The sequence below is a fragment of the Aphelocoma coerulescens genome, chromosome 3, assembly GCF_041296385.1.
Source record: "Aphelocoma coerulescens isolate FSJ_1873_10779 chromosome 3, UR_Acoe_1.0, whole genome shotgun sequence".
Classification (NCBI taxonomy): domain Eukaryota; kingdom Metazoa; phylum Chordata; class Aves; order Passeriformes; family Corvidae; genus Aphelocoma; species Aphelocoma coerulescens.
This window is the reverse complement of record NC_091016.1, coordinates 56758515-56780314: the sequence shown is the minus strand read 5'-3', so window position 1 is coordinate 56780314 and position 21800 is coordinate 56758515. Positions and strand designations below refer to the sequence as shown.

At 39.9% G+C, this 21800-nt stretch overlaps 2 protein-coding genes across 8 annotated transcripts in view; one reads left to right on the top strand and one right to left on the bottom strand.

Annotated features, from left to right (window-relative positions):
• WDR64 (WD repeat domain 64) overlaps positions 1 to 5186 on the bottom strand; it is a 71636-nt gene extending 66450 nt beyond the window's left edge. For all 7 annotated transcript variants that reach the window (XM_069010390.1, XM_069010391.1, XM_069010385.1 and 4 more), the window contains exons 1-2: positions 5109 to 5186; positions 4243 to 4299 (exon numbers count right to left, since the gene is read on the bottom strand). The gene's annotated coding sequence lies outside the window, so the exon portion shown is untranslated. The remainder of the gene's footprint in view (positions 1 to 4242; positions 4300 to 5108) is intronic.
• Positions 5187 to 5311: 125 nt separating this feature from the next.
• OPN3 (opsin 3) lies at positions 5312 to 21163 on the top strand. Its single transcript, XM_069008520.1, has 4 exons — positions 5312 to 5686; positions 16316 to 16635; positions 17566 to 17817; positions 20405 to 21163. The coding sequence occupies exons 1-4, from the start codon at positions 5335 to 5337 to the stop codon at positions 20672 to 20674; spliced, it is 1194 nt and encodes a 397-aa protein (XP_068864621.1). The 5' UTR covers positions 5312 to 5334; the 3' UTR covers positions 20675 to 21163.
• The last annotated feature ends 637 nt before the right edge of the window (positions 21164 to 21800 follow it).

The following is a 21800-nucleotide window of genomic DNA, read 5'->3' as shown; positions in this document are numbered from 1 at the left end:
AGATACAAAGACAATGATATGTGTGTCTGTACAGGTGCAAAGAAGAGCTGCAGCAAGTTCATTGCAGGATTGGCACCTCATTTGAAAAATCAATAATTTTCAGTATCTCAGTAACTACAATAATTCTATGATATTCCATGCAAATTTTAAAATTCTGACCATGTAATTTGTTGGTTCATACAAAATAACCCAAAGCTACTGAAGAAGACAAACAGCAAAAGGTGACAGGTCTTCTTTCCTGCCTGTACCAGGCTGCCAGTCACTCTTCCTGGCAGTCTCATGCAGAAGCAAATTCTCCCCAAGTAAAATGATGGTTCAGAACAGCCCAGAGAAAACACAGTGGATCTTTTCCGGCCTTAGTTGTCCCTAAAGAGGCTCTGGGACACAAGACTTTGTTTCTGACTCTGATTTTGATCTGGATGAAGTCCAGCCCTTTAACAAGGAAAAAAAAAAAAAAAAATCAGTCCCTGAAGATGCTTTCTTTTGATAAGCTTACCCATCCTTTGCTATTTCTTCCTTATAAACATCCCATTAGACCTGGCTGTGTTTAAGTTGAATCAGGATGGAGCTGCTTGACTTCAGACTGGCTGAACTCTCTGACCAATATGGAGCTGGGCAAGTAATAAATTTTAGCATTGTAAAAATTAGATTTCTTCCATGAAACAGTGTTTAAGGGGCACTTAAACGTTGACACTTACATTAGCTCACTTTTTTTCTATTGGCTCAATTTTTCACTTTGCTTTTGATATTAACACCCCACGAGCAGTACTGCACTCCTTGCTATAAAGTGCATCTGCTCCTCTCTGTACTAACAGCAGCTGAAATGACCAAGTGATAGTTTTAGAAACTGTATTTCCTATAAATTATATATTGATTTGTATGTTGGGCTCTGGAAAATGACAACAGAGCAGTGAGTTTGTAAACACTTTCACTTTGTGTTGGTCAGACTAACAAGAAGCTGCAGCATTAGTATGAACTACTATGCAAGGTTATTCCTTGAAAAAAAACAGTTTATATCACAAACAAATTTCACAGTGTTATTGTTGCAAAACCTGGTGTTGCTGGTTTCATAATGGCTTTACAAGGCTAGTGTTTAGAATTCAGGCTGCCCTATGAGCTCTGTCTGTACAACCAAGGACGGTATGATGTCAGCAGCACAGGTATGTATCACCACTTCTTTTCATCTACTCTGCAAGAAACAAGTGCCACAGAGGCATCAATATGCATCTGCCGCCTGAGCACATACCACAGTCCTGCACAGGCTTGTCTAGCCAAGATGAAGTTCATCTCACCTAACTTAGGCATCTAAAAGTTAATTATTCAAGTCACCTTATGTGCCAGTCAATAGACACTTCCAGAGAGTGATTCATCTTACTGGTCTTAGGTGCTTAACTTTCAAATGCATCGTTTAGGTGAGATGAATCACACCTGCAGCTCGTACAGCTCTTTGTGCACATGTCAGCTATACCAGAGTTCACACATCATGGAACAGGCTGCAGCCAACTTCCAACTGCACAACAGATGCTCTGACTGCTCGACATCACCTCCCTGCCTGCTTGGGTCCCCCTCCCCTGCTGAGAACACCTGTGCTTGCTTCAGTGAACTGTGTCTGGGCCAAGCATTTCTCTCAGCCCAGAATATCTGCACACTCTTGCAACATTTGCACTTTATCTGCTTTATTATTTACTTTTAGAGTTCATATCCCAGTATGGACTAGATTATACACATAGGATTACAAGTTCTGCAAGATGAAGCCCTAGCTTTAAACCTTTGACATTAGGGTTGTGCATTTGGGGGTTTTTTACTTACATATTGCATTATCAACCAGTGCACATATGTATTAAAAGCCTTGTTTTAATGTCAAGTGGTTGGGAACAGATGAAAGGTTTCTTCTGTCCACAAACTCACCCTTGCTCTGTAGATACACACTGCAGCTACATATAGGTACAGTGAATAATCACTTGGCTTTCATCTGCCTTTAAGGCTAAAGAATAGCAAAAACAATGTGTAAGAAAAAAAAATTGCCAGGAGAACACTGTAAAAAATAAAAAAGCTGAAGCCAGGTAGTCAGAGTTTTTGGGAACTTTTGTTTGGTTTGGTTTTCAGTGACCTGCATTCTGGCTCTATAACATGTCCTTTGAAATACTAAGTTTTTAAAGTTCAAAACAGGCAGCAAAACCCCAGCACTATCTGACTCCTAAACCAGATGTACTTAATAGGGACAAAAGCTTGACTTTCCTGTTTACTCTCTGCTTGTCAGGAAAGATGGGAAAGAGCCTGTGACTTTAAAGGCACACTAGTACAAGACAGAGAACAGAGAAAATGAGTGAAAGCAACACATAACTCAGTGAACAAGAAACAAACACCTATTTTGTCTCTTGAATGCCTTAAAACATTCTTTTTCCTTAAAGCATTCTTTTTCCACCCTACAATGTTCTCACTGCAAAAGCCTTTTTAATGGTGCAGTTAGACCACTGTACTGGGAGTCATGGTTAGTGGTTCATATTTCTACCAAACCTTAGAGAGTAGCAGTGACTTTTGACAGTTTATTTACTCTGCTTCAGATTCTTCAGCTCTAACATGTGACATTTGATGCTCTGGTGTGCCGAAACATTTCAAATTACTAAATACTAAAAACTTTTGAAGACAGTCCCAGGCATCTGCAAACTTTCCAGTTGTGAATTATTAGTTCCAAGTCTGGCTTTTAAGGTTTGCCTTATGCATATGTTGGCCACCTGAAAATTTACTGCCAATGCACCATGCGAATTGTGCATAAGAGACAACATGTTAATAGGACTGCTGCAAAAGAGATCTAGGAAGTTGTTGGGAGTTTCAGAGACTGTTTCTGTAGTACAGGACTGGGGACCTTCTATTCCTGCTCCTTGTTGTATTTTTTTAATCCCATGAGCTCAGCTATATACATGCTTAGTACTTTGACGCAATTCTAGTAAGTCACACAAATATACTTTTACTAATGGGTTCTGGTCTATCCTTTTATGCAACAGTAAAAGCAAAGGTAAAATCCTTTTTTCAGCAGAAAAGGATTGACTAAAGAATTAGATTATTAAAGCCATAGCTGCATTTTTCTAGACTGAGTTAGGCAAAACAGAAGCTGGACACGAATTGGGTCAGGGTTCTGTTACCAGCTTTGCCTTTGACCTGATGATACAATAAAAGAGCATTTCTTTTTGTTGGGCCTCATATGAGAAGTGACACTGCATGGAAGACAAATGGAACTCTGCTCATGAAGTATCCAAGACCACCTGAATAACATTAGCAATTAGACAGTATTAAATGTGAGAATTGCAAATAAAGCATTGAAGAGATTGCACATTTATGGATCTATTTAGTTTTGCTGCAAAAAAGCCCAAACCAGGAATGCTGAGATATGATCTTTGTAAAATGCAACTTATGGGTTCTCTTGTGTTCTATAAATTCAAAGACATTGAGAGTATTTCTGACAGGTGCTGTAGTGAAATACTCTTAGAAACCCTAAGTATATAATGGAATCTGCCAATGGACAGTATGTTGTCTGGCATGTACTACTCACTAAATTACATTTTCCCCCTGTTCTTCTTACCACCTATTCTCTCATTTTGCAGGGATAAAAATATACACAATTTAAGATCTTCCTTTAGAGGCAGAAGATAGAGATGTCTTGTTCTCAATGAGGTGTAGTATTAATTTGGTCCAGTCATTGTTAGACTTTTAGAATGCAGTGAGTGTCCTAAACGAACCCATGACTGTGCACTGACATAATATTTTTGCACATGGTCTGTCATGCACAGGTAAATCTCTTTCGTGGATGAGAAAAGACAAAGTTATGCCTTTCCTAAAACCCATGCTCAAGTACTGTGGTCTATTACTGGAAATTCTGGAAGGTCATGTGTTCTGTAAACAAAGCTTTTATGGTAAAAAACATAATTGATTTGAGAAAGGAAGCTGCTCCTTCCTTTGTAATGAGAAGAACCCTGAAGGCCAGTGCTGAAGAAACAGACTGAACTAGCTTTCTGAAGTAAGTTTCAATTACTGATTCCATGCTATTTATGGGATTTAACAACATGGATTGTAAATAAAGTTAACATTGATAAGAATAGTTACTTTAATCAGCATTTTATTTTTATGACCTATGACTTTATTCCTACTGCCTTGTATTACAACAGTAATTTGTCACATAAGATTTATTGCCGTGAGAAGCCCATAATTTGCACACAGTTGTGTTTTGAAAGACATCAAACCTACCTCAGCTATCCATGTTTTCAGTCGCAGTTCACCCTTAGTCTAGACCATTTAATACCACTGTGTGTAAGAGAAGAAAAAAAAGAAACCCAGTTATTTTTGATAAGACACGTATGCATTAAAACTCTGTTGCTTTCACAGCTGATTTTTGTTTTCAAAAACTAAAGTAAGAATAGACCTAAACTGAAAGTTTTCTTTGGGCCCTTATGAAGGCTGTCACATATCAGCACATATTAAAGCAAACAAATTAGGTCTTCCTGCTGGAAGGAAAACTGATGCTTGGTCTGGCAAGGTGTTTTGGGTGCAGAACCACGATGAGCAAAATTCCCTACGAAACAGTCAGGAGTGGGTTGGGTTTGGAGACAGTACAGCCACCCTAACATAGCTGGGGCTCAGGGCAACACCGTGACTAACACCAGCTAGAGCTGTACACAGGCTGCTAGGGCACTCCTGTACAACAAACACTGGACACAAAGGTATAAAAATAGATGACTTTACGGTGGAAACCGTGGTGTCTTACTTGCCCCATGGCTGACAAAGTGTTCACTGGCACCACAGGTTTGCCCGGGCCATGACGCTGCTGGTCGCTTTGTGGGGTTCCAACTCCTAGGGCCAAGCTGTAAGCACTGCGGGGAACCTCCTGAGAAAGACGCTATTTGCCATAATAGGAGTTTTCATTGGCAGGACATCTGGGGAAGAAGCCTAAATATCGGTTCTACCTCTTCCCGGAGCTGGCCACAGAGCAGGTCTGCCCAAACGCGGCCCCTGTGAGGGAAGCGCTGCTGACAGCAGCCGTGGCCCAGGCAAAGCGCACAGAGGATTTTTAAAGGAGACAACAACCACATCCCCGCCACAAACGTGCTGCTCACCGCGGTAAGAGGACGAGACGCGCCGCTTGTTGAGAAGGAGCCATACCCGGGCCCGCCCCGGGGCAGGCGAGGGCGAAGCCACTCGAGGGCGCGCCCTCCGTGGGCGGGAAGGCAGCGGGGACTCCTCCTCCTGCCCAGAGCATCGGTGTGCGATGGGGCTGGGAGCGGGCCGGGAGCCTTAGCCCCGCTCTGGCCGGGAGCCTTAGCCCCGCTCTGGCCGGGAGCCATGCCCGCGGGGAACGGCACGGCCACCTCCAGCCGCCTGGAGCCCGCGGTGCCCGAGCAGGAGGTGCCGGGCGAGCGGCCCCTCTTTAGCGCCGGCACCTACGAGCTGCTGGCGCTGCTGGTCGCCACCATCGGCATGCTGGGCTTGTGCAACAACTTGGTAGTGCTGGTGCTCTACTATAAGTTCAAGCGGCTCCGCACGCCCACCAACCTCTTCCTCGTCAACATCAGTCTCAGCGACCTGCTGGTGTCGGTCTTCGGCGTGAGCCTTACCTTCATGTCCTGCCTGAGGAGCCGCTGGGTGTGGGATGCCGCCGGCTGCGTCTGGGACGGCTTCAGCAGCAGCCTCTTCGGTGGGTGCCGGGGCCGCGGGCGCCGCCTGTCCCTCCCTGTCCTGCTGGCTTCCTCCTCGCCCGCTTGTACCCGCGGTGTCGCGCCCCGTTCCCGCTTCCCAACCGCCCCAACTGCCCGGTCCCGCTCCCCTGCCGGCCCCAACCGCCCTGTCCCCGCTTCCCAACCGCCCCAAGCGCCGCATCCCTGCCTCTCCCGCGGGGCACTCCGGCCGGGGGTTCAGTCGCCGCCCTGGCGGGGCGGGAGCGGGCGCTTTTTGGTAAAAAAGAGCGACAGTGTTGGAAAAAACGACACGGAGCAAAGAAAAGAAATTCTTCGAGAATCAGTTTCTCGACCTCCAGCCCTTGCCGGTGTAACGGGACACTTAGGGAAAAGGGCAGCAGCACTGTCAGAAGGGGTCTCGAGTTGACCGAGTGATGCGCAGAATTCATGAGCATAAACGACTCCGTTCTATAGGAGGAAGCGCTGCAGTCCGTGGATAAGGAGCACGTATGACTCGGGGTGTAGGGTCAGCAGTGTCCCGCCTCCATGGAACAGGTGGAAAGCTGCTCCCCAGCAGCCTTCCCAGTGTCCCGACTTGTCTGTTTATAAAGCTACGCACTGTGTGGCAGTGGCTTGAATTTCCTTGTCCATATGTGAAATTCGGGTACCATCTTTCAGTCATAACAGTGTCACACAGTTGGGCTTTGGGAAACCACTGATTCCCATCAAGTTTTAGCACTGCAGAAGGAGTACTTACGCTATTTCTGTTTTCAAAACCTAGAAGCTCTTCACTGGTTTCCTTCCTGAAATGAGTACATACCCTTTGCAGAAGTCTGCAGAAGAATAGGTTGCAGTCCAACTATGCACACGGAGCCTGTTAAAGGGAATATGGCTTTTTGTTTACTGGTAAATGATGCTGCAAAAGAACAGGGTTGTGTTTCTAATGGTGAAGTAAATGTTTGGCTAGTCAGAAAAATCTAAAGCTCATGTCAGATACTTCTTTTTCTGGCAGAGGTGTATAAATTAGAGGTGGATCACACTGTACCCATGGGATGTGTATGCACTGAAAATTGGCTCTAAGGTGACACATTAAAGTCTTCAATAAGCTTTGTAGCTTTCCTGCACACATAATCTTTGTTTCACATGGCACTGTAGTCTGCCTTTTGTGGGCTACTGGGCAAAGATGCGTGGTTGCTCATGTTTGATTTGACTGCTGCTGTGTAGTGCAGCAAAAATCTTATATCTTGAAAGTTATGGTGGGTGCAGGATGTAGTTAATAGTTTGTGCAGGGTTTGGTACTAGATGATTTCTGCAGTCAACAGCTCTCAGACTTTTGTGTAGCTGTTGTTGTCAGGGAAAGTACTAGAGAACCTCACTAGCATAAGGTTGTCTCCATCACTCAGCCTGTTTAAATTCCTGAAAAACTCAAGTATCTGCCACACAGATGCTGCCACACAACTGAACGTTAATCTTACACAGGGGACATAAAGTACAGTTCTGTTCCTACCTTTATCTTTTATATGTTATACTTATTATTTTTGATGGAGGCATTTTCCATATAGGTTCAAAAAATAAGATACATAGTAAGAGTAAAAAAAAACAGACTATAATAATCTTGTACCATCTTCTGAAATAGTAGAAATAGAAAGAATGAGGTATGTAAATTGGCAAGGAAATTGCTTGATCACATGTGACTTTTAATTTCTGTTTATTTTTAGGTGTGCTATGTAATTTGTTACTATAAATATATTCAGTGTTGATGCTTTCCTACATCCCTCTATTTAAGAAATTTTCCGAAGAAATGTAGGCAAATTCATGGGCCTTATCTAGTGAGTAGTCAAGTTAGCATCAGTGGTTTGTAAAATTACATCTTCCTGTACTTGGTCACGCTATGTTCCTCTTCCATAATGTATTTCATTGGGAAGAATTTTTTTATTACTGTTATTATTATTAGAAAAGTGTGTGTTTGTGTGTAGTTGATCATATGGAAGTGGAGAGTAAATGCACAACTTAATGTTCAGGAGTGGTGCCTGAGTTACTTTTTTCAACTGGCATGTAAAATAATAGAAAATATTTAATGTGGCTATTATAATTGAATGCTAATCTGATAAAGTGATGTCTAATTTTAACTTCCACAGCACTGTTTTCATACTATCATCTAGAAATAGAGGGATTGTTCTTTCCTGTTTTTGAAGATAAGTGGTTCCCCACCTGCATAGGAAAGCAGGGGCATGTCAATGCTGAGGAAAAAAAAGTATAAATGATGCCCTGCAGGTAGCATCATACTCTGCTTGCCATCTGGATTATTGCTACCATGGCTTCTATTTTCATTTTGTAATGTGTCTATGAAAAAAAAAAGTAATTTGAAGGTTTTTTGTTTGTGTTTTTCTGTTTGGTAAATTTTTGTTGTTGTTTGGGGTTAGGTATTTTGGTTGGATTTTTTGTGTTTTTTTTTTTTTTTCTATTTTTTTGGGGTGGGGGCGATTTTTGGTGGGTTTTTTGTTTTTGTTTTTGCTTGCTTGTTTGTTTTTGGGTTTTTTTTTCCCTAGTAATGGTGAAGATACTGATTGAAGATTTCATTCAGAGTAACCAGGTATTATATTAATGAATATACTTCTCTTGTATATAACAGACCAAGTCACCTATTATCTTGAGGTGATGGTGGTAGGGAAAGTAATGTAATGGAAGTCTTACATGTGTATTACCTACAAGTATTTCTCCAAGCATAACACTCTCCCCAGGAACTTTTGGGAATACAAAGTACACTCATTGATCAGAAGACATACAAAATTGACAGCTTTGAAAAGTGAAATTCTCATTAACCAAGCAGAGTACTTACAGCTTTGCAGTGTTCAATTGCTCAATAAGCCACAGTGACATAATAAAGATATTTCCAGAATAAAGTGGTGGTAGCTCTGATACCATGGATATGGAGTCTATTAAACCACAACAGATCATGTGCAATTACTTTAGTGGTGTGGATATGTCCTGGGGTTGGACCCAGTCTAGCTCATTTTTTGTCAGATGACCAAAACCTCTTTATTTACAGCTTTGTGATTTCATGGTTGGGTATGAACTTGGACATTGCTACGTGAGCTTTCTGTGCCAGCCCTTCAAGTCTGAAGGCTGTCAGTCTTACTCTTCATCCTTATGCCTCTTTTTTAATTGGAAGAACAGCCCCTAAGACCCAATACTTGGTGTAAGTTGTTCTCTGCATGTGTTGACTTATAAATGAGAGGTTCCCCTGATAGTGGACAAGTTTGGGACATATTATTAAATCTGCCTTTTTATTTTTTTTTTTACATAGGATTTTCACTTTAAATTCAGAGCTAATTCTCAATAAGTTTTAAAAATCAGATTCTTTCTAGTTACTGTAGTTAATCAGGAATCACTTTGAAAATCATGATCAAGCAGCTTCATTTTAAATCTTCACGTGTTGTTACAAGGTTTTTCCTCATACTGTTTTGAAACCGAGATCAAGGTGTTTCTGTGTTCCTCTTAAGGATTTCAATATGATTAAATAAATAGGTGGCATTTATGCTTAAAATAAACCAGTAGCATCTGTATTTTCAGAAGCCTTCATTACATAATAATGACAACTTCTTTTCCCCCTCACAGATATGAGGGCACTCTCTACACTTCTAATAATTTTGCATTGAAGAATTGAGCATTTTCTTTGTAAGAGTGCTTCTCATTTTGCCAGCCAGTTGGAGGCATGTTAAGATCCACAACTTAGACACTGTAAGCAGATGTTCATGGTGTGAAACTTTTAAGTTGAGACGATGGCAGCAGAACTACAGATGGTCTGTCTAGGAATAGATGGCTGGTTTTTGTGTTCGTCACAATACTTTACTTTTGCATTATCATAACTTTATCATGAGACAAACCCATGTAGTAATATCTGCTCTTGAGTTGCATTGCACAGCTCAGAACCTGAGGTTTGTGCTACTGCCTGAGTTTTCTGTGACTTGAAAGATTTTTTTTGAGCCTTTAGAAGGTGCAGAGACCTGCTTGCTACAGTGCAAAATTGATCATTTTGGCTACTGAACATCTGTCCTTGTCACACAAGTAATAGTCCCTATTTTCTTTAACTCATTAGAGTCTGAAGTCAAGATACTGTTTAGGTACATATGTCTCCATAGCAGAGGCCGCAAAAAGGGCTTTTTTTCTCTACTACAAAGCTATTCTTAGCACCTCATATATTAGTGTAGGGAAAACGACATGAATGATTACCTGAGTCTTAGTCTAAGCTTTCATGACGTTGCTGTCTGCCTTAGACAATAATCCCCACCTAATTTTGTTTCACTGAGTTCCAGTGTTTATTTTGTAACAGGTGATGTATCCTGATGTGATATGGCAGCTGCTTCAATTAAGTGATGTATTTATACCAGGAGGGTCACCTTTCTGTGGAGGTTTGCAGTCAACTCTATGCTGGTCCTACTGCGTCTGCCACCCTGTCTTTATGTAAAAAGCTTCTCTTTCCCTGTCTGTAGTCAACCAAGCACTAAGTAGTAGAGATCTGGGTAATCTCTTTATCTGATTTAGTAATAAAACTCCTATTTGAGAGGTGTGCTCTCTATCACTAACAGCATAGCTTTTTGGTTATAATTTCTAGAGAGGACACCTGACAGCTAAACATACACAAAAGTCTTGGTTAGCAGACACAGATAATTTCTTTCCTCAGGTAAGAGGGGAACTGTGAAATACAGGGTCAGGATGTCATGATCTTTATGTGTATCTGCTGGCTTCTCACAGATATGCAAGGGTTTTTTTAAAATGATGGTAACTGTCATAACTTGATGTGCACAAGAGAAATTTGTGTACTGCTCACCCCCAGGCAGTGGATGTCTGCTTTAATGCCTTCTGTACATAGAAATAGGCCCTGAGGGTTTTGAGGTAAGCTAGTCTTATCACGTGGAGCATACACACATAACCCCCGAGCATAAAGCACTTCAGCTACAAGTAATGGTAGCCAAACCATTGGCCAGTACTGGTGGTCTAACACTTTCTGATAAATTTCATTGTGCAAAGGAAGAAAGGAGTGGAAAAACTGGTTTATTACAGGAATGATCTCGAGGAACAGGAACCAAAGTTGTTTATCTGAGGCAGTTTCTTGACAGAAGGTTTCATAGTAAGGGTATACTCCGGTAGGCTTTATATTATTAAACCTTGTTTGTGATTGAAAGGCTACTCTTACTGAAGTGAGATTAGAGACCTCTGTCTTTTACTAACTGCAAGCTGTTTTTGTAAGAATAAAAAAAACACTGCCAGATTTTAATGTAAAATTAAAAGTATTATGTCCCTTCTGGACCAATTGCCATTGGTATACAGCAGCTAGATCTTGATGAGCTACCAAACCAATGTTGATATCCGGGTGTATACTCCATTCAAGTAACATGAAATAGAGCATGGGAAAAATTTTAAGAGCTTTACAGACTGTACTTTCCTGTGAAAAGCTGCTGTGTCTACAGCTGAGGTTCTTTTATTTGTTTGTTTCAATGCAAGCTGATACCACCACCACACCCACCAAATACTGAAGTAAGGGTTAATTGCTTGAGAGTGTCTTGTGGACCTGGCTTCAGTTACAGCCTGTTCATCTGAGTCTTCCCTGCACAGAGGCAGAGATTAATGTCCTGTGCATTACCCTCTTGCATTACCCATGTATGTTATATGCACTGATTTAATCTTGCTAAAAGCATTTTCTATTGTTACTCAGCAGATAGTTTTAGGATCTTGTGTTACAAATAGCTGAGGCTCAATCAACATGCTTTCAGCTTTAGCTTTTTTTTTTTTTCCCTCCAGAGTGAGTTAATCACTTGGAGTATTGAATCTGGAAGAGGTGATTTATTTCACCATAATTTTATAGGACAGCTGCATATAAAATATAGTTGAAGTCTATTATGTCCAAGAGAAGTGATTTTTCCCCTGCCTAAATTTGAATGCAGATATTAAAATTGCTTGAAAAATTAGAAATGACACATAGCTGGTGATTAAAACTTATTGTAGTGCCTAACTGCTGAATTCAAATGGACTGGTTATGTATTTTTTAGTTCAAAACTGGAGAGTGCAACAGCATCTTTTCTTTCCGTTGACAAGGAAGTTGCTTCTACTAAATTGCTGCTATCTTTTCAGATGTGAAAAGAGATGAGGAGGGATTGCAGAAGGGTGGCTTTCTTCTGTGATTAGGTATGCGAAATAGTCATTCAGCACTTGCATGTAGGGCAAGGATTAATTGATACAGAAAATAATATGTCCTTTGGCAGAAGCCACGGTCTGTCTCAGAATTGGGTCTTACTTGCTACATTATGCTGCAGTTGCTCTGTAGCAATTCTCAGTCTTTGGCAATATTTGATACCACCTCTGACCAAATTGTAGGCCATGTTTGGGGCAGGGGCTCAATATGAAAATAAGGCATATCTTGCATGGAGAGGGCAGAAGCTGTTGTGATTGTTCAAACTCAGTTAACACTTCAGTTCTGAAGGCACCGCAATATTTTTCTTCTAATTAAGGATTGTAAAGTCAGAATATACACATTGTGTGGTACAACGCAGTATGGCTTAGCTGTGTTTTGCAGCCTCTCTGCGATGACATACACTATGTAGCTTGAAGTATTTAATGATGTATCCAGAACTAGTATGTCTCCTTGAAAAGCCCTGAATACAGAAGAAATAATTATCACATATGATGCATGATCAAATCTACACTAAAGGCAGTATTTTGGTAGAAAAACAAGACAAAATGGCAAAAATGTGGATTTTCCTAATAGACATTCCTAAATAGCAAGAAGCAGCTTGTCACTGCTCTCTGATTCTGTGCAGCTGGCTACTGGAGAAGAAGAGGAGCTGCAACACAGAAATTGCAAGCTAGCGGCTTAAACAAGAAGACACTTCAGTTTTGCTACATTTATCTGCAGTTTAAATGGGAATGACCCCATTTGTGCTCGGGTAATTGCCCAGGCTTAAATCAGAGCTAAAACTAGCATCATTTCCTAACCACAGAGAGTGTTTATGTTTATAATCAGCACTTACAGATAGGGGTATTCACTGAGGTGAAAATCTATATGTCAGACATGAAACTGTAAACACTGGGCAGTAAAATCTTTCTGAAAGAGTTAGAGTGATTTTCTGGTAGAGTAAATCAACCCTCAGAACTTTGGGTCTTAGCCTCGAATCAAAATATGTAGATTTCCAGTACCTCAAGAAGCATAACAAAATTTGTTTCAGATAAAATTGGTTTGAAATGCACATTTTTGCTAAGAGGGGGCTAATATCCAAACAATAAACATAATGTCTTTCTGTAATGGATTTGGTTTTTTTAATTGGTACATATTTAATCATATTAAAATATGCAACTCACTCAGAATGAAATTTAATAATTTCTAGAAAAGCTCCTAGAGAGGAGTGGGGGCAGGGAAGGAAGTAAAATTCATAGCTTTCCTCTGTACTAGTCTACAGAAACTGAATGATACATAGAAAATGGAGCCATATGCATGCATAAATCATATATATCTTATGCTGTGACCTGCAGTTCCTGCCTCATGTCTGCCTGCTACCAGACATGCCTTGAATACCAACAGAAGAGGGATTTGCATTTTGGTGCATACTGTCCAACAGGCTGTCCAAGGTCCCCTTTACAGTTCAGGGAGGAAAATTCAAGTATGTCTTTGAAGAACAGTGGTTTCAGACTGAAAGGGGCTTTACAGAACATCGTTCAAATATCTATGTGCACATACTGATTTTAGAGATATTGAGCATCTAATGCCTTCCTTGAGAGTGTCAAGGACTCGGTAAATTACTGCTTCTGAGCACCTGTACTTTCAGTCAAGCATGCATGCTTTTGATTACTTTGTCATGGCTAGAATTCAGCACTCATAAAAGGGATGGGGAAGTATTAAGACCACACAAGGACATTAGTCATTGAATACCATTCAATGAAGGAAGGTGGTAAGGAGCAAAAGGTTGATTTAGGTATTCTGACTCATCATCCTGAGGAGCTGCTCTTTCTCCCCACTGATCAGACAAAGCTGCAATGCTCTATATAAGCAAACTGAGCCTTTAGTTGAGTGATGTGGATTTTCCACCATAAACGTGCCTGTGGATGACTATCATAACTGTCAGGTAAAATTCTGTAATTCCTAATCTTTGGGTAAGGGAAATGGAAGGGGGACTTGTTGCCTTACCTTGTGTTCAGGAAGTAGACCACATTTGGTTGAATAAAGCACTTACCTGAGCCAGTGTAAGTGTAGAATAGTACCTGTAAAATCCTGTAGTCATTTTCTAATGCCTGCAAATACTTTGCTTAGATCCACATTGTTCAATGTATTTTCAGCATGTTAGGTCACAAAAAAGGGCATGAAGGGCTACTGTTCAACTTCATTAAAAAAAAATTCCAATAAAACCCACCAACAAACCCAACCTTAGGTCTTTGGAAACTTTCTGGCCCACATTTGCTAGTGCAATTGTGAAATTCTACAGCAATGATTAGTACAAGGAAAAAACCCCAAAAAACTAAATGTGAAAGGTTACTGCATGTCCAACTATATCTACATCTTTTTGTGATGAAGGTTTAAAGATGACTAGAAAAAAGCACATAAAAAATAAAAATAGTTTCATTTTAAACAGATATATGAAAGAGTGTGGCATGTTTTCTTTTAGAGTGGGAAATTCTCTTAATCAAGAAAGTGTTCTAAGCTCATCACTTATAAAAAGGGAAATCTTTAATAACTGCAGCATAAATTAACTTTCTTAGAATCCTAAAGGATATCCTACTGTGAGATACTTGGTTAATAATAAACTTCTTTTGCTGTTGAGTACTTTGACAGAGAGGCTATGTGTTGCTCTAGATTTTGTTACTCTTTTGTTGCCTTCCTAAAATCCATGTTGCTGGTTCTTCTGTGCTGTTGTTAATTTGTCTTCATTAAATGTTTATCCTTTTTTAGAAGTGAGATCAGGTTTTTGCTGAGTAAAAAATAATGGTTATTCACTCTTTGGTAGTGAAATCTGCACAGTTAACCTTCTTACAGCTGTATACGTGCACATTATGGCACATATGAATGTACTTGGAGAAATTAAATGCTCTGCATATGCATGAAAAAATACTTGTGCTTTGTATTAGATGAAGTCTATACAGATTTAGACACAGATATCTGTATAATCTCGCAGAATGCTGTGAATTGTTGTTTATGAGCTTGATGATTGAATCATAACAGATTTCGGGGGTCTGGCAGTTGCCTTGATGCCTTTTCCGGGCATTTCCTCTTAAAGTCAAGAGTCAAACACGGTTAGAAGGAAAATGGGTTTTTACCTCTGTATTTATTTTAAGGATCCTTAGGTGCACCACGTCCAGGTGGAATGCACCTCAATGGCCACCACAATGCACCCCCCAAAAAATCTGGTATATCATTATAGGTCTTACTAATTAGCACATCTATCAAAGATTCCCCAATAAGAGGCTTGAGTGAGCCCCCCCTCCCCGAGGAACCTTCCCCTGGATGGCTCTATCTTGGTTTACAGAATGTGTTCTGGAGAGGACCTTGGGGTCTGGGGCATTTTGATCCCTAACTACAAAGCTTCTAAAATGTTTAGTCTCTTAGTTTGACAAACAAGTTTAAGAATGTAGGCAAAAAACCACTAAGAATACAGAAGTTATAAAAAAGGTATAAAAGAAAAGGCAAAAAATCATCATGGCATCAGCCTGATGGGTAATTTGGTTTTTGATCTTCAAGTGTTACAGACCATTGAAACAGAAATCCTTATATTCTAATCAAGACAGAATTGCCTCGGCTTCATGAAATTATAGAAGTGTCTGGATAGGGTAATACTGAGAGATGAGGATAATGTGATTTCTGTCATAACATGTTAATAATTGTGTACTCTGAGGTGGACAGAAAAGGAAGAGAGTGCATAAATAAACAAGGACTGATATTTTTATGAAAGCAGCAAGATGGAAAAGGACACTCAAAATAACTGAATGTCTTTCAGATGGGACACCTTCAGCAATGTAATGATTGCCTTCCTGGTTCTTTTTGGAATGCAAAGACTTCCAGAATGTCTTGAAATAAATTGGAATTATTCTATTCATTTTGTTCATATTAAAGGTGCACGTCTCTGCTTTCATTTGCCGAAGGCTTTCTTTAATTTCAGTCTCAGCTCTCAATTCACTAAGTTTCTAAGAGATTTTTTTATTGCTGATTATCTCAGTTTTAGATGATAGCTTTTTCTTTTATAAACCCTAAATAACAGCAGCCAAAGGAAACTACAAACCCCAAAGGAAGGTATAACAACAAACCCTACAACTGCCAGCAGAAAAAAACCCAGAACTTGGACCATAATATCTCACTTAATGAAGTAATGTTTGGGAAGAAGTACTGGCTTGGTCTCTTTTTTTACCTTGTCCCACTTCTTAGCCATTGTACATCATGGATCAGACATCAGCTTCTTACTCTCAGTAGTTTGAAGCTGGTGATTCTGTTTGGCTTAATAGTTAGTGAGTAATGCACTGTCACCCAAAAATCTTATTGAGGTTAGATTCATAATATGAGCTAGGTAATTTTGAATTAACCTGCTAACAAAGGAAACATTTTTCAAGAGGAGTTCAGTCCAATTTACAGTATTTGTGAATAATTTGATTTTCATTATCTTTTTTTACAGGAATTGTTTCAATTATGACTCTCACTGCTCTTGCCTATGAACGCTACATTCGAGTGGTCCATGCAAAGGTGATTGACTTCTCTTGGTCTTGGCGGGCTATCACATACATCTGGCTGTACTCACTAGCCTGGACTGGAGCACCTCTTTTGGGCTGGAACAGATACACACTGGAAATTCATGGATTAGGTTGTTCGGTGGACTGGAAGTCAAAAGACCCTTATGATACCTCCTTTGTGCTCCTTTTTTTCCTTGGCTGTCTAGTGGCACCTGTTGGGATCATGGCCTATTGCTATGGTCATATTCTGCATGCAGTAAGAATGGTAAGTTAGTTCAAATAAGACTTCCCTTAATGTAATATTATCAGTGAAAAGTATTGAAGCTGTAAATTTGCACTCTTACTTCCCATTCAAACTTTTGAATGTTTGATGTTCATCTATGCCAGGTACCACAAGAAAGGTTGTAGGGTTGGGAGAGAACCAGCCTAGAGCTACCGAGGTCTATTTGTAGTGTGGTTTTACTGGAAGGAAGTAGGGAACTGCTTATGCTTACTAATCCACATCAGATCCCCACCTGAAAATTCAGTTCAAATCCTTAGTATGAGAATGCATTACTGATTGATATTCTGTGGGTAGTTAGTCTGGACTCATTCAAATTTATGGTCAACAGTATTGGCACAACAGATAATTTGTGAAGTATGTTCATGTGCGTGTCTTATCTTTTCCTTATTTTATGACTGAGATAACATGGCAACCTGCTGCCTAGTGTTCTGCTTTAGAGATTTCATAATTTTAGAGTAAAAAATTATGTGGCAAAGCAGTACAGAGAAATCTATTTATGAAATTTTCTTTTCTCTAAATATTTCTGATGACACAAATCTACAGGGTTGTCTGAGTAGTCAGATAAAGGACCACTAATGTAAACTGAAATTGCTTATGCCAGTAGCCGAGCACAAGTTATTTTTCTAAAATACTTATAACTGCAGTGTGCTTTGTTACATCTGCAGCATGATTTGTTGTTTTCTAGTAGATTGGCTATTCTGTGTTTTCTCAGCTTGCATTTTTACACTTAATGTAGAGAATAAAAGTCCGAGAAACATGATGTAAACTTCCAGAAGATTGTGGTTTAGAAGATAAGGTGTATGCTGTCTGTGCCTTAAAGAGTGAATCAGTTACTTAGAAATAAATGTAGAACTATTCAGGTTCAAGTAAAACAAAAAACTATTTTATTTTACGATCTTTTTTCCTCTACAGCTTCGCTGTGTAGAAGATTTTCAGACGGTTCAAGTCATCAAGCTTCTAAAATATGAGAAGAAGGTGGCTAAAATGTGTTTCTTGATGATCTCCATGTTCCTTATTTGTTGGATGCCCTATGCAGTGGTCTCCCTCTTGATAACGTATGGCTATAGCAACCTTGTAACTCCAACAGTAGCTATCATCCCATCTTTCTTTGCCAAGTCAAGCACTGCTTATAATCCAGTTATCTATATCTTCATGAGTAGAAAGGTGGGTACATGAAAGGTTTTCTTGTTTGAATTATTAGTAGCCAGAATCACAGTTGTGGAATTTAGGTCTGATATCCTTTAATCTGAAAAATTATTTAAAAATTTGAACATCTAGGGTAAATGATGACAATCTAGAAGAAGTAGAGTCCCTGATGGTGCTTAAATACCACCAGATTAGAAATTTAATTTGCTTATATGTGAATTCAAACATTTAACTTGCATAAAAGGGACAGGAAAGAGTGTCAGAATTCAAATGTCTGGTTTTGACAGTTTACGCATGAAGTGGACTGCAACTAGAAGACCTCATCTGAATCACTCCCTTACCACAGTAGAACTCCATCAGAGAAAATTTAGAATAATCAGTGTCTGGTTTTTAGCAATAAAAAATCTTGCCTCTGACTTCTGTGTTACAGCAACACAAGGACTGAAACTGGTAGTGTAACATGCACATTGTAAACTTCTGAAACCAAGGTAGTATAAAGATATCTGGGGTTTAATAGAATCCCTTGACAAAGGGTAAAAAACCTGAATGATCGCTGGAGGGATTCTCCTGGGTTTTCCTTACCTTTAAGCTCATTATATATGAGATGGAATTTTCTGTGGTTTCCTACACTGGCTTGCAGTTGCTGGGCAGAAGCCTGGGCCAGCCAGCAGCCTGTAGGGACAAGGCAGCCAAGTCAGTGGGTCCGATCAGCCACGTGGGCAGCCAAGCAAAGGCTGCAGGGCAGCTCAGCTCAGGACCAAGGGCAAGGGGGAGCTTCAATGCTTTCCTGAGTAAAAGCAGGAGGCCTCTAATGTGGCATCTTGCAGTTTCTTCCCCCACAGCTCATTTCACAGCAGACTGATCCACAGTTACACAGCTGCACAATATCAGAGTTGTCCTGGATATGGGAAGCTAGCAGCAGTCACGTTCAAAAAGACTTTTTCAACAGAGTGGCTTTTTAAATACATTGGCACTGACTCTGTACCTAGTTGTCAGGCTGAGTAGTGTATCTAAAAACATTTTGTGGGTTCTGATACCCAGCAGCAAATCAAACTGGTACCAGGTGTAATGCCAGTAAAGACACAGCCAGGATAAGAATCAATCATCTGAACACACTTACTGGAGATGCATTGTGAAGTATTTTTCTCTTGCCTCTAATTCCAGATTAGAACCAAAATGATAGTATTTTTTCTTAATTTTTTAGGATTATTTTGTCCTCAGAAGGAATCCTAAAATGGATTCTCTATAATAGCCTTCCTTTATCTGCTCTGTTCTGACATGCTTGTACTTTCTAACTTCTGCACTACTCCGAGGTAGACCATTACTTCTGAAGTTGTCAAGGCTTCCACATGACCATTCTTTTGCACCAGATTATCTTTTTCTGAGATCTTGTAATTAGCTAAGTTCCTTTCCCAACAGGACCAACCTATTGTCTTCCCTGTGTCAGAGTAGGATTAATTTTCCACAGCAAAACCTTGTTCCAACTTGACATGTCAGATTGCTTCTTGCATGGTATCTGGGAAAACAGAGGCACTGGCCATGCAGGATAATACAGAGTAATCCTTAACTCAGGTAAATGGAAGGCTGTTAAAAAAATATGTCCTAGCCCCTTTTCTGAGAAAAGGTGCATTATTTCCCACCTGCTTCCAGATGTTTGTTGTGTGTGGGGTTTTTGTTGTTTTTGTTTGGGTTGTTTTGATATTTTGGTTGGTTGATTGAAGTCTTCATCATACATTCCAGGCAAGTCTTGTTACAGATTATTAAACAAAGGGGAAGTTGCCCACTTATTTCTGGTGAAACCAGAGATCTTCCCCAAAGGATCATATTTGAGCTTTAAATAAAGTGTGTGACTGAAGGAACGCATCCTTTAACCCTCATACCTGGATCTTTGTTTTGTTGAAGGGGAGACCATAATTAGAGAATTAATACAGTACTACTACTCAAATTTTCATTCTATGTGCTGGTGTGAGCTTTCACTGAATACCTCACATTATTTAGTCACACAGCAGAACAGACTTCCTGTGTCATATGTAGCTGCTAGTTAGCTGAAAGACTTCTGTTCCTTCCATATTCAGTGGGAACATTTGACTTCTTTGTTACTAACCACTGAAATCTCATTTTACATCTATGATGTTAAATGCTTATTTTAAAATTCCAGACCCTGGAGTTACTTAAAAGGAAGAAAACATCTCTTTGTATCCCCTTCCTCCCCTTGTTCCTTCCCTCTGTATTCTCCTGTGAAGTGTTTGTGAGAATATTCTTTCCCTGCTGGATCAAATGTGTAATTTTGAATATGGAAACACAATTATAGCACGCTTTGGAACCTAGTACTCTTGCCTTTTGCAGATTGTGGATTGCAGATCTTGTGACTGGTAAAATACTCAGTTGCATTTCAGTGCCCTCTGTTGGCTCGGTGATCCTATTCAGATGAAGAGGGAAAAAGTACCCTCTACAAAGGCACCATGTTTTGTTACTGAAACTAACTCAGAAGTTATGCAGAAGTCTCTTAGTTTGAGTCATTTACTGTACCGTGCCTTTCACTGGCTTGTACATGGTAGTGAATGCTTAGGAGGCTGAACCTTACTCTCTTTATTTGTTTTTGCAGTTTCGACACTGCCTTTTGCAACTCCTGTGCTTTCGCCTGATGAGATTCCAGAGGACAATGAAAGAGACACCAGCAACAGGGAGTGACAAACCAATACGACCAATAGTTATGTCACAGAAAGCAGGGGACAGGCCAAAGAAGAAAGTGACTTTCAGCTCTTCCTCTGTCATTTTTATTATCACCAGTGATGACACTGAGCAAATAGATGACAGCAGTAAACACAATGAGACAAAAGTAAATGTCATCCAAGTAAAGCCACTGCAGGGGTGAACTGAAGAGACATGAGAATGAGATGGATTTCAGCCAGTAGACTGTTGAAGCTGGAGACTGGTTTCAGTGGCAGTGTCTGTGGGCTGCCAAAGGAAACCATATTCTTAAGCTGTGAAATACTGAAGGGATTCAGCATCTGAAGCTCTCCAAGTAGTTCACTTTTGGTCACAGTACGGAAATCTCTGCTAAAATTGTTGATGGATGTCATTACTCTGAATTTTCTTAAAGCATATTTTATGATTGCCATTCAGAACTTTTGGTATTTTAATGTTTTCTGTATACTGAGCCTTCAGTGAATAATTAAATGGATCTTATTTATATAATTTTGTTCTTGGTGAAATATTTTTTTCCCCACCAACTAGGACATGATCTGATATTGTTGCTTGTTGGATACATCTTGAAGGGAAGTACTAGGTCCTGAGAAAAAAATAGTATTTCAGTATTTCAGTTAACCTTTCTAAAGAACAAGTAGAGGGTTTGTAAACAGAAACTACCCACTGTTCAGATTTATGAAGATAAAATTTGAGTAATTAACAATAACAGTGTGCAATTCTTCATTAATTGATGTACAACATATTTACCACACTGACAATCATGTAACAGTATATGAAAACTGAAAACTAGCAGTTGTGGTAAATTCCTTATCTTAGCTACTCTGTTTGAAGGGCAGTGAAATGAGCCAAAACTTCATGAAATGATTTTCATTGAAATTGCAAGATTTCGTTTCCTTTCGTGAAAGGAAAGGAAATGAGAAATCAAGGAATGAAGTGAAATGGAAAGACAAGAAAGGAAATATAAGGAAATGAAATGAAATTGAAAAAAAAGAAAATTGTTAGGAGAATTTTGAAATGGAATGGAATGAAGTACCATGAAATGAACCAAAACTTCATGAAGTGATACTCATTGAAATTGCGAGGTTTCATTTCCTTTCATGAACTGAAGAAATTTCATCACGACAGGGTACCGAGATGGCTCACTGTACACTTTTGGAATCTGGGCCAGCCACGGTGATGGGGGTCGCAGCAGCAGCCACAAGTTGCCATTAGGGTTTGGGTTAGGCTTCAGAGAGCTGCAGGGCCTACAGTTCCAGGGACACTGGCAGTCAAAAAGGCAGTGCAAAGGCATC

Excerpts from the sequence above, each read along its gene's own strand:
- OPN3 (XM_069008520.1), top strand. The coding sequence starts at position 5,335 with ATGCCCGCGGGGAACGGCACGGCCACCTCCAGCCGCCTGGAGCCCGCG. Across the intron at positions 5,687-16,315 it reads CTTCAGCAGCAGCCTCTTCG|GAATTGTTTCAATTATGACT; the intron begins GTGGGTGCCGGG and ends CTTTTTTTACAG. Across the intron at positions 17,818-20,404 it reads ATATCTTCATGAGTAGAAAG|TTTCGACACTGCCTTTTGCA; the intron begins GTGGGTACATGA and ends TTGTTTTTGCAG.